Source organism: Cygnus atratus, chromosome 13 (assembly GCF_013377495.2).
Source record: "Cygnus atratus isolate AKBS03 ecotype Queensland, Australia chromosome 13, CAtr_DNAZoo_HiC_assembly, whole genome shotgun sequence".
Lineage (NCBI taxonomy): Eukaryota > Metazoa > Chordata > Aves > Anseriformes > Anatidae > Cygnus > Cygnus atratus.
In genome coordinates, this window is record NC_066374.1 from 11,914,201 (window position 1) to 11,926,552 (window position 12,352).

At 38.4% G+C, this 12,352-nt stretch overlaps 1 protein-coding gene across 11 annotated transcripts in view; it reads left to right on the forward strand.

Annotated features, from left to right (window-relative positions):
* The window catches only part of HTR2C (5-hydroxytryptamine receptor 2C), a 231,265-nt gene that overhangs the window by 186,086 nt on the left and 32,827 nt on the right, over positions 1-12,352 (forward strand). For all 11 annotated transcript variants that reach the window (XM_050713461.1, XM_050713459.1, XM_050713465.1 and 8 more), the window contains one exon: positions 5,356-5,998. In XM_050713461.1, the coding sequence (XP_050569418.1) occupies positions 5,611-5,998 (388 nt within the window). In that variant the 5' untranslated portion in view covers positions 5,356-5,610. The remainder of the gene's footprint in view (positions 1-5,355; positions 5,999-12,352) is intronic.

Consider the following 12,352-nt stretch of genomic DNA (forward strand, 5'->3'; position numbering starts at 1 on the left):
CCATTTTGTAAAGGTCTTCATGGAGCTATAACAATTTATATCAGTTGACTGTCTGGCTCAGATAGCTGTGAACTAACTACCTGCAGCTGTTTTCCTGTCAAAAACTGCAGTACTTGCAGCTCAGTTTAATCAACTTCAGTTTTATTTTTAACCTTATGGAGATCTACCATCAACGCTAAGGCTGAAGAAAAACTTTTAGTTTAAAAACATGTTTGATCTTTAACAATTTGTGGATTTTCATCTACTTAACCAATGAAACATGAATGAGGCTCAGAGAATTACATACTGCTATAGTGTTAGGAGAAGAAAAATCTCTTTTGCTTACATATGGTCTTTTTGCCATTGATAACCCCCTGGACAATGCTTATTTTTCCTTGTGGGGAGAAAACTGGTGAAAGTCATGGCTTTTGATCATTAAGTACTTCTGGTTTTTACCACAAGGCTTCCTATGAATTAATGTATTATTCTTCTCTCTGAGTCTTCATGAGACTGCTGGTTCTTTTTTTAGGCTAAATCTTTGATTTCCTACCTGATTTCAAATGTATATAGTTAACAATCAAGCTGTGAGTCCCAGAGAATTTGAGTATATATGATGTATGGTTGCTGAGGAGCTCCATGGTCTGTCCAGACAAGGCAGGATGTTGGCTGGGGGCTGGTGAATGCCTCGAGTTTCCCAGCAGGCAGATGATTTTCTTCAGGAAAAAAAAAAAAAAAAAAAAAAAAGAGCTTGGAATGGTAAAACAGCTAAAGATGAATGCTTTTAATTCAAAGAAAAAAAATCATTTTTATTCCAACAAAGTTGGATTTTTGTTTTCTATTTCTTCCTTTTAGTGACAGAGTAATAGTGGTAAACACTCCCAAAGGTGAGCAAACCTCCCAGTGCCCTACCACTACAGACTTAGGAACTGCCATAGCGTTTGTTTCCTTTTGATTTAACTTTCTGGGGTATCTGGAAGCTTCAGCATATCCAACTCTTATTTTTAAATAATTCATGTCTTTTTGATAGTAGGGAAACAAAAACTTTTTCTTTTTTTAGCTTCAGTTTATTCTAAACTGGATTTAAAGAGTGAAAGAAAGAAAAAACTGCCCAAATTACTCATTACTCACCTCTATCAAAATGCAAGAGAAGAATAAATGAGAATTCAGCTTTGCTCAATATTTAAATTATCATCCTAGGACTGTCAGTAGTAGATTGAACTGAAATTGATGATTGACCACAAAATTTAGCATATGTGTTTTAAAGCTAGCTATTAAAAAAATCTGTTAGGCAGGTTTTATTTTAAAATTATGGAGATGTTCCTTAAATATATATAGAATTCATGAATAAAACGTGAATTATTTTTGTACTACAGTAATGTGCTTAGAAGGTTGTAGCTGAAGGAATTAGTCATAAAGTTTTTACTTGTGGAGACTAAGGGATGCAATGAAAAAGAAAGTTAATGATTTGATTTCTAGCCAGAATCCTTGTGTAAAAAAAAAAAAAATAACCAATACCAAATACCAATAAACCAATAAGGTGGTTAATTCTGAAGGTGGAGCCCAATCTTTAAAATTGCTGTAGTCAAATTTCCACATATCACTAGTTAAAATGAATATAGGTAAAATACTTAATTTAAGGCTGCTGAGAAAGATTTTTTTATTTATTTTAACCATTGTAGCCTTGGATAAAATCTATACCACTTTTGAAAACCCTCATTATCCTGATGTTCTCTCTGGGTATTCTGGCTACTAGAGAACTTGATATTATTCTGGAGTGAGTAACAATAATTCTGCAGCCAGAAAATCTGAAAATGAAACAATAAATAAAGGCAATATAGAAAAAAGGGGGGATCGATAAGACTTGATAAGGATATGGATGCTAGCAGAGGGTTTTTCTCAAAAATGTGCTAAGACTTAGAATTCACCTGTTTTCCATTTAATGTTTTTCTTTCTGTTTATGGCAAGGTAAGAGGTGAAGATCTGACATTTTTTATGCTACGTCTGATGATGGCTCAGTTTAGGGAAAGTCACAGTGAGAGGTGATGTTGCTCTGGTCCGAGAATTTGTCTATGCCATTGAAAGCATGGTTCTTCCTTCCTCCATTTCCCAGGGAGGGGTGACCTGGTTGCACCCAGGGCTGGCTGTCAGGGGGAGGAAGGGCTGGCACCTCATTTCTGAGCACTGACGGGGACAAGGTAACATACAGAGCTATGTCAAAGTCTTCCATTTGCGTCAGCTGGAAATATGGGGGCTATAGGATAAGGCAGAACTCCTGCTAGTGTCATTGCTTCTTTTCTACACCTCTTCCACATACGTATAGATTATTCCAGGTATTGCACATCAGATAGTATAAGTGCACCTGGAAATATGCTTTTTTAGGTGTCTTCATGATTTTCTCCTATTTTGCTAATTCTGTATTGGCACAAAAAATAGTAATGATTCTCGTCATGGATCCCTCCAAATAATAGGTGAATGGATCAACTTTTAAAAGAATTCATAATTCATTTTAATAGAAAAGATGAAATTTGGATTCTAAGATTCATTTTTATCATTATAGTCCAAATTCCAAAAATTTACGTTATGAATATCAAAGCATGATTTTATTCTTGCATGTAAAATGTGTACATTTTTAACTACTGAGAGGAGTGTGTGTGGGGGGGAGGATTACTGAAAAATCTTAATTTTTAGAAAAAGCAGTTTTCTTGCTGAGAAGTTAGTGTGTACTGGATTTGCAGAACTCACTTTGTATAGAAAGCATTTCACTGAGGGTCTGTCTCTGTGTGTATTTGATAAACTGCTTGTTTAGAACAAGCAAATGAGTTTTGAAGTCTCCTTTTCTTAGATTTTCCTGATAAAGAACAGGTTTTCTCCTGAGAATAATTTAATTCAAAGTAAAATCTAGTTGGCGACTACTATAATTTTTGAACTCCGTCCTTTTGGCACATTAGTAGCCAAATAGTATACATTTTATTTTTAATAACATAACTGATGAATAACTAAATGATGATTCTGCCTACTGATTTTTAACTTCTTACTACCTATACATGAAACTCTTGTTGTGATGTAGCATCACTAATGGAAGAAAATATTATTGCAAATACATTTGTGAAATACATGAGAGACTGACCCTACTGACTATTCAGACTTCAGCCCTGAGCATCTATAACATTAGACATTTTAAATTCAGAAATCTTATCTTACATAGAGTTAAGGCATTTCCATGCCTGTGCTTTTCTGCCAAACCCCGCTAACACTTGCCAGGAGCATGGAGCTCATTGACACCACACTGAGAGCTGTGACAGTGCTGCCTTCTCCAAAACTTCTTGCTCAGGAAGAAGTGAGACCAAAGCTCAGTGTCCCACTGTCCTGACCATATCATCAAGTTTGGTCATGAACTTTCTGCTCGTTCTGCCAAAATACTAGTGTGACGTGGTTGGGAGTGCCCAAGAATCACAGAGCCAGAGAGTTTTTGGAGACCCAGAAATTCCCACTGATTTTACTAGGGGTGGCCTGCACAGTGAAACCCAGGTGCCACAAAGCTGGCCAGTGACTCCTTTGCTGCGGAAGGATGATTTGGAAAAAAAGGGTATTTTGCTCAGAATTTTAAAGTGAGAGCTGGGTTCTGAAAAAAAATACTCAAGGATTTTGAAGCTTTCTGGAGACTATTTTTTAGACTAAAGAAGTTGGAAAAAGAAATGGTCCAGTGACTACTTGCTAATTCATCTGCATGTGCAGCTGCAAAATTATTTTCTGTGCACATAGTGCAAAACTTCTTCCTAAATATGAGGTTTAGAGACCCTTCGGGAGTAATTAACTATAATGCAGAAGCAAATCTGGGTTCGTTGTACACACTGCTCATTTAAGAAACATTTCTCTGCATAAAGCCCATTAGTAAGTTTCCAAAACCTCCATGAATGTTAAGCATTTTATTATAGGACTCTAAGCGCTTCTTATTTTACATAAAAACTAATGTAATCCCATAAATTACATTTAGCTTTTGATCCCTGAATAGCAAACTGCTGTCTCACATGTCTATAAAATAATGTATTCAAGAGCTAAAATCTGTCTTTTATTTATTTATTTAGCAGTGATATAATAGCTCTTTTGCTGTGGACTACACAAAAAGTTGAGAGAAAAGAAATTACATGTTTTATTCTACTTACTGATCTTCTTTCATTCAGTGTATGTTTTCTTGTTGTACTAGCAGCTCTTCTTCTGTGCTTTTAGTCCTATTCTGTGCACTACACAGTTCTTCCTGTTGTTAGGGTCCTGCTTCTGATGTGGTGGAAATTAATAGCAAAGCTGCTTTTTTCATCATTTTTACAGTATTAGTCAAAACAATTGTTTTCCTGAGGATATGATTTAACCAGGGCTGGGGATACATCCCCTCAGTGTTAGTGGCTGTAAAGTATTTACCTGGTGTTAAGAATATGTTTAATTTGCTGAATTAGGTCAATGGATGAGGCTAATGGACTCCAGAGGGAGCAGCGTGATGCTTACTGGCCTGTATTACACAGGCAGTCAGCAGAGATAAACTGACTTACCTTTTCTGTCAACTAATTTGTGAAGAAGCATAAATTATGTGAGATACTTTGAGGAAATCTATCCTGCAGCCTGACAAAGTGGCTGATACTTTCCTGCTGGGCAGTACTCCTGCTGGGCAGGCTGGTGGGACTCTGTTTGCCAGTGACTGGCACAGCAGCACGGGAAAGAATGAAGAAGAGCAGAAATATCTGCTCAGCTCTTATGAAAGTTTGTCTTTTTTCTTCCATGCGTTTATGTTATCTGCTTGTTTGGAGAGATTGACAACATAGCATCGTATACTGTTACTTGATATTTATTGGGTCTTATATACCATTTATTTCAAAGTAAAACACAAACTATGTTTTTTATTATTATGAGAGTTAATCACTTATATCTGAGTGTTTTTACAACACCTGTTATTTATCTCAAAATGTGCAAAATATATTCAAACACTTCCGTTTAAGGTGATGGTTTACACAGTGCTTTTGCTGTGCTATCTGGATTGGTTGGAATTTCAGGCAATTACTATTTTACACAGCGGCAGAGTATCTGTGAAGTGGCTATCAATTGAAACATATTTTGCTCTTCATATTTGCCTTTGCAGGTTTCACAAAACATTTAATTAGTGATAATCAGCTTTTAACCAGCCAGAGCACACTGATGTGATTCTCTTCCTCTCTCCCTCATGATTGTAGGCATAGTCTGTACCCATAAGATAAATTACTTGCAGTCTGTAGAACATCCTAGCCAGCAGGAAGAGAGAGAATAAGAATGTCACTTGCATGGGAATAAAAAAAGGTGTTTTGTACACTGTGATTTCAGTGAAGGATGCAATTTTTCTTTCCTTTTCAGAATGGTGGACCTGGAAACCAGCTGGAGATTGCAAAGTCTACTTTCCCTGAAGGTTGCTGGTCAGTGGTCACTTTCCGCTTCATACAAGGAAACTAGAAGAGCTTCACATTAACTTCTGTATGGTTTGTTTCACAATGGAAGATCAAATGATTTTCTGGCTCAGGTTTTGTGAAGTTCGGCATCTACTTTGGACCCAAAATTTGGAAAAGGGATCATCTCTGAGGCAGAGTTAAGAGACAGATTAACCAGTACCAGATGATGAGCACTTTAAGTAGCACTGGAATATTACTCAGCTTGACAACAGTGTCTGTTACACTGGATTTTAGTTTGCATGGTGGTCTGATGGCTTGGTCTTTAAGCAGCAATTTGACTCTGAATCAGAGTTTGCCTACATCTGATCCTCTTAATGCCTCTGAGAAGGGCGAAGTCTCTCGGATGTCGGTGAGAGAGAAGAACTGGCCAGCCCTCTTGATCTTGGTCATCATTCTGCTTACCATTGGGGGGAACATACTGGTAATTATGGCTGTGTCGTTGGAGAAGAAATTGCAGAACGCCACAAACTTCTTCCTGATGTCCTTGGCAGTGGCAGACATGCTGGTGGGTATCCTGGTCATGCCCGTGTCGCTCATTGCAGTCCTGTACGGTAAGTGGCTTCCCTCCTTTTTCAGCTGTATGCTTTCCCAGGGCACCCCTGAGGCTGCAGCAGTCTGCCTTGCCCAGTTTGTCATGCATTCGTAGCTGTATCAGCGTAGACTTGGCCATGGGTCTCTGCTAAGGGTCAGGCTCTGCTGGGTGAGGGCAGTGCAGTGCCAGGAGCAGTGGTTGTTTCATTGCTGCTGGAATAAACCATGAACTGTGTCAGTGTTGGTTTTTATTGCCGAGACCACCTTGAGAAGTTGCAGCACTGTCAGCTTTTTGCCTTCTCCATTGATCTGTCCCCAAATTAGCTAGCAACCAAGAGCTCTGGGGAAAGCTGTGTGTGTGGTTGTAGCTGACCCAGCTCTAAGTCAGGTCAGTCTGTCCTTGAGCTTGAATCCCACTGGCATCAGTGGGATTTGAGCAATAACTTAGGAAAGGAGTTTTGCACTGGTAGATTTGGAACTCAAATGTTCTTGGCATTTATTACCTGAGCTGAGCTTGCACTGTGCCTTTCAGGGAGTCATTTTGCCTTTCTGTGCCTCAATTTCCCCCTAACCTGAGAACAATTTTCTCTGTTTTAAAACGGTGAGATATACATGTATAGGTGTTCGTTGTTGCTGTGTGACCCTTCCCTCCTGTATTAGGGTCAGTGCATTTGCTCTGTAGTGGGGCATTTTTGCTGTGCTGTGTTAGAGCAACAGTGCCGTGTAGGACCGCTGTTAGAATTTCAGAAGTGTAAAACATCCACCACATCCAACTCTCCTATCTGTCTGAGACTCTGAATCCTAGGACTCCCTGTTTGTGGATATTACAAAGGGATATTGCGTTTGTTTCTGTATCTGATCATCATGTTTGTATACACATGTACCAGTATAGTGTGTGTGCATTTAATATATAGCATTTAATCAATTTTGAAGTCTGTTTTCAGATTTTCTTTGAAAGGTATTTTAATATTGATATTTTTTGGAAACAAATAATGCTGTTTACTTACTGATTTGATTGGAAATTGGTTTACTGTCCTATAAAGTAAAATGTAGGGATATATATGTGACTTCTTCGCTTGCCTAAATGATTAAATTGGACAGAGATTCATTTCTAAAACACATTGATCAAGCATACATTATTCCAAAGCTTATATAACCTGTCTAGAATGAGTTAAATCAATAAGTGATTTAGATACAGACCTAGCCATTGAGTTCTTATGCATAAAGCCTTTTATTTTGGACTGTCAGAATAGTTCCATCTCTAAATCTTCTGCAAATTACAACACATGTATTTTATTTTTAGCATTTTATTCTGGTTCTCTGGAGCTTGAAAGATAGCATATAAATACTGAATTATTTGATTGACCTGCACTTGCATAAATTCTGGGTTTCACAGTGACTCTGAAAGGCAAATTTATGGAAGTGATCCACATACATACATACCTTCTGAGTCTTGGGAAACTAATGGAAATAGATTTTCTGTTGTTCCTCGAAAATGATTCCTTAAGGTCATTTAAAGGTATAAAGTATGCTACATATTTATAGGCAAGTAAATATCATTGATCTGAAGAGGAATTGTTTTTTTTTTTTTTCTACCAGAGCACCAATATTAGCTGTTGGTGGCCTAAACACTTCTCTGCAGGCACACCACACTAGGTAGATTTTTGCGAAGTTTTAATTTGGAAAAGCTATGGAAATACTGTGAGAAACGAGAATAGCTGCTGTTACCTCAGAAGGAGCCATGGGCTGTCAGAACCGTGCTTGTCACTGGCAGCACTCCCTTGGGCTGCTTGGGTAGCCCTTGCTGGGCTACCACGTTCAGGCTTTGCATGGGGAGGAGGAAATTAAAGTTTTGGGAAAGTGAAGCGTGGAAGTGAGCCTCAGGGAAACTTGTGAAACTTGTGAACCTCTGCAGGTTGTCCACTTATTCCTGAGTCTGTCCTAAGTTGTATCACTCTGCTATTACATGTGCTGGTTGCGAGGACACAATTTGTCTCTTGTGGAACAGAGTTTCTTAACTTAGTTTCCTTGGAGTTATACCTTTTAGAAAGTTGGTCCTTCTTACAGGAGCATGTAAGCACTTTAGGCACCACAGTGGCCAGGAGGATGTTGGACTTTATCACACTTACAAAATGCTAGAGGTCAAGAAAAGTTTTACAAATACTTTAATAGGTTTTGTGTTGCACACAACCACGGTAGCACACAAACCAATACCAATGATTAAGGGAGGGGATGGGAGAGGGGATATTCATACTTCAGCAGAATTCTTCTGTATCTGGGGTTCATGGCTAAGGACATGGCTTGGAGACGTAATTGTGAATGTTCAGTCATCTTTATTCTGTGTGTTTTGACCTGTATTTTCTCTACAGTCTATACACTGTGGCACCAGCCTCTTCAAAAGCTGCTGTATGGAGAAGTACGTGCAATAGATCTCTTCCAGATTTGGAGAAGTTACTTTTAATTTATGTAATCAGAAAGTAACCTTAAAAAATATGTGTAATAAATAGACAAGTGATTAAGTTGCTTTTAAGTTTCCACATCAGCTCTCTGAGTCCCAATGATAAATTCTAATTTGCAGAGTGGGTTCATTTCCTTAATTTTCATTTAATGAGATTAATGAAGTAGACTTCGCTTGAAGCATAACCAGAAAATTGAATAGACACCATCCACAAAGATTTCTGTTTTGAGTGTGGTTTTTTTTTTTTTGTTTTGTTTTATTTTTAAGAAGTAAAAATCAAGTTGTCAGTTAATTTCAGAACCTTATTACAAAGAAAGTGATGGCAGGATACATTACTCTGGATTTTTCACCAATTAGTCTGTGCTCTGATATATTTATCAATTAGTCTTTCTTAAATGTCTTGGACTAATAGATGACTTGTTTTTGACAACTTAGAACATTTTCCATGGCATGTAATTCCTAAAGAATTAAACAAATTACTTTGTTAATTAATAAACATGCATCAGGAAGAGTAAATGAGAAATTAAAACTGTGTTTAATCTCAATGGAGAAATTTCAGATGTAGCTAAAAATATTGGTGTGACCTGTGAGGGTATCAGCTATTCTGCTGGTAGTGGAATTTCTGACAGCATATGGAGATCTGCTCCTTAGGGTGTTTTAGCAAAAAGCAATGATAGGTTTGCATCATATGGAGTGGCTACTGGCAAGAAAAGGTAGGTCTGATCTTTCTCTTGCATTCCTTCATTACTTTTAGTAGACAACGCCCATCATCTCTTTGTATTGGCAATTACAGAAGGTATTAGACTTCCTTTGCTCTTATGAAACTAGACCAACACGTTAACAGATGCTAACAAGTTGCCATTTTGGCCAACAGGCGGCTAGCACATTCATCTGAGACTTCAGGTTTCCAGGCTTCGCTCTTCTCTCTGAGACTCAAAAAAAGCAATGTAATCCTGGTGGCCCAACACAGTTTTCAGGAAGGCTGCTATTAGATGCAGCATCCATTAGTACCAACTGCTGGAGCAGCTTTACACCCAGATTATTATTATTATTGCTAATTATCATCATTGTTATGTGGTGACAGAGATGTGCTGAGCACTTGCAGCAGACTTCTCTGTGTATTCCCTCTGCAAAAGGAAGGGAGTGGGGAAGCAGAACAGCTGTCAGTCAAACAGCTTGCTCTGCCATCTCATTTTGCCTGACCCTGTTCTGCCCTTTTGTGGTGGCACTCACTATTAGCAGCAAACATCTTGCAGAGAGACCTGATCAGGTGAGACAAGGACAAGGCGTCACTGAATAAGTTACTGGATGCAGTCAGTATCTGAGAGGACAGACAGAGTGTACATGGAGTGCTTGTAATGCAAGTAGCCTCAGCAGAACCAGGGCATACCAAATGCCTTGATGATACCTGTCATTTTCTGAAGATGCAGCATGGAGCAACATGCTGATGCAAGAGAAGGGAATATCTGCACTGTGGTGGTTTTGTTGTTCTGTGTTTGTGTGTTTTTATTATTATTATTCTTTTGTTGTTGTTTATTTTTGTTTTTGTTTTTTTTTTTCTGCTGATTTCTAGTAATAACTCTCAAGGCATGGGTTGGGATTTATTGCTGTCCACTAGCTATAGGTGCCTGCACCCAAATACAGTGTGGAAAGGACACAAAGAGTTAAATATAGCCATTGTTTTGACCTTCATTTAAGAGAGAGAGTGAGAAGATGAAATAAAAAGTCATGTTTCCATGTTACCTTTAGTGTATTTTAGTGTATTTATAGCTGTGAGTTAAACTGCTACAGTTGTATGTATGCAGTAGTGACTGTGGCACTCTTGGATTAATTAACAATCTCCCACTGCTGACAAATTCCTGTCTTAGTTCCAGCTATTTATTTTCTAATCTAGTCATCGGCTTATGACTGACATATCAAACTGGCGAGATCAGCCTATTACTTAATGTAACAATTTGTGTTCAAAATCCATTTGTGGTCTGGAAAAATGGTAAATCAAGAATCTGAGACCTGGTCCTGACCACTTTGTCCATGACCTGGGCTCCAACGGGTCACTTTGATGTACTGCTTTGACGTTGTCCTCCCTGGGCCACGTTACTCCTGGCACCTCCCTGCGCTGGAGAAACATCCCATCAGTTCTTGCCATATCTGCTGGCTGCACATTCACACACCCTGGGGAGGATGGGGGGGCCCTTTCCTTTCCCAGCTGGCCTAACTGCCTACATTACTGCCAGTATTGACTGCTCCTCCATGCTCAGCTTTGCTGCTGATAGGGTCAGCTGAAGCTAGGGCAATGATTCTGTGAAATCTGAAAACATTCTACCTCATTGTTCCCTCCCTTTCCAGATTATATATATATATATATATAAACTTTAATTCAGATATTGAGTATCCTGCTATTGAATTTTCTCCGTGTTAACAATTGCTGGTTTACCTAATGTGACAAATGGGATTAAGTTGTGGCATATCTGTGTTTCTGCTGGGAAAGCTAACTCTGTATGCTGTGCCCTGAATCCATGTAAAAGCTTCCCTTTTGCTACCCAAGGTTTAAATTTTGGTTAGAGTGTGGGGAAAAAAAACACTGACTAGCCTCTTGGATACTCTCTGTTGAATACTGTATCCTGACTGTAAAATATCTTGAGGCAGTAAATGTTAACTTGTAGGATTTTCCGAAGTCCCTGAAAATATTGCACACCTGTGATGACACTGTTCTTGATCATGTTTAGAAATTGCAGTAGGACCCCACTTAACTTTAACTTGACAGCTTCTGGTCAAGTGAGAGTCAAAGCTGAAGAGCTGAAATCAGCAAACGAGATCGTGACTGGAAAGGGTGACAATACCTGGCAAGAGGAGGGAGTGATGCTACATGCCCTTTCTGAGCAGTGCTTGACTTTGGTCACATGTATTAGCATCAATATCTTCCCAAAACGTTTTCAGTAGGAGCCTTTAGCTTTTAATCAATATATTGAGGGCTGGCTTTGTTCCATACACATTAATTTCTTCTTAATTTCACTTCTGATTTCATCAGAGACTATTCATACCTTATTTTTGCGTTTTTATCTTGTTTGTAGTTTTGATTGGACTTAATAAAGAGTGGAAGCCTGGCTAGTGGGGAAAGTGGCATCATCTGAGCAGGGCAAAGCACTTTGAAATAAAGACAGTAGTGTTCCAGAGTACTTCATAGTCATTTTGTTGCAGCTTTTATTAATGCTGAATTGTTTTTAAAAATAGTCACAGGAATTTAACTTATTCTTGTCTTCTGTTATTCTTTCTCATTATTTGGATATGTTTTTTTATTGAAGCATTTAAGTGACAAAAGGTGTTTTTGTGGGCACAGCTACCCCCTGATAGAGAAAGAAGAGACTTAAACTTGTTTTTATTTTCAGTGAAATAACATCTCACTGTTAATGACTGTACAGATTGTTCTGTTGTCTGAGTAAACACCCATTCGTTTGACTGAAGAGGCTTCTTTATATGCTCCTTTCTAAACCTCTTTCAAGTTTTAGTCCCATCAGGCTGAGTAAGAGAAAGATCAAAAAATGGGCATCCCACGAAACTGGAGAAGAGTTGTCTCCATCATTATGGAGCTCCACCATGATGTCTCCATGACAAGCTGCTGCTGTGTTATGTAAAACAAGACACACAGCACTGACAGTGAATTTCCTAGGAAGGAAAGTAATTGAAAAGTTTCCTGGTCAGGCTTGTATCTTGGCTTTCTTTCTGCTGAGTTTATCCTTTTGAGACAATTCAGGGTTTTGGTTACAAGGCTGTCAAGCAAAGAAACAATTCATAAATAAATTGTATAAATACAAGAAAAGAAGTCTTTGCTGCCTGCAGAATGACTGTTCTTTATTTGGACATTTTTAAAAGTGATGTTAAAACATTACTTTGGATTAGATTGGACTTATGAACAGCT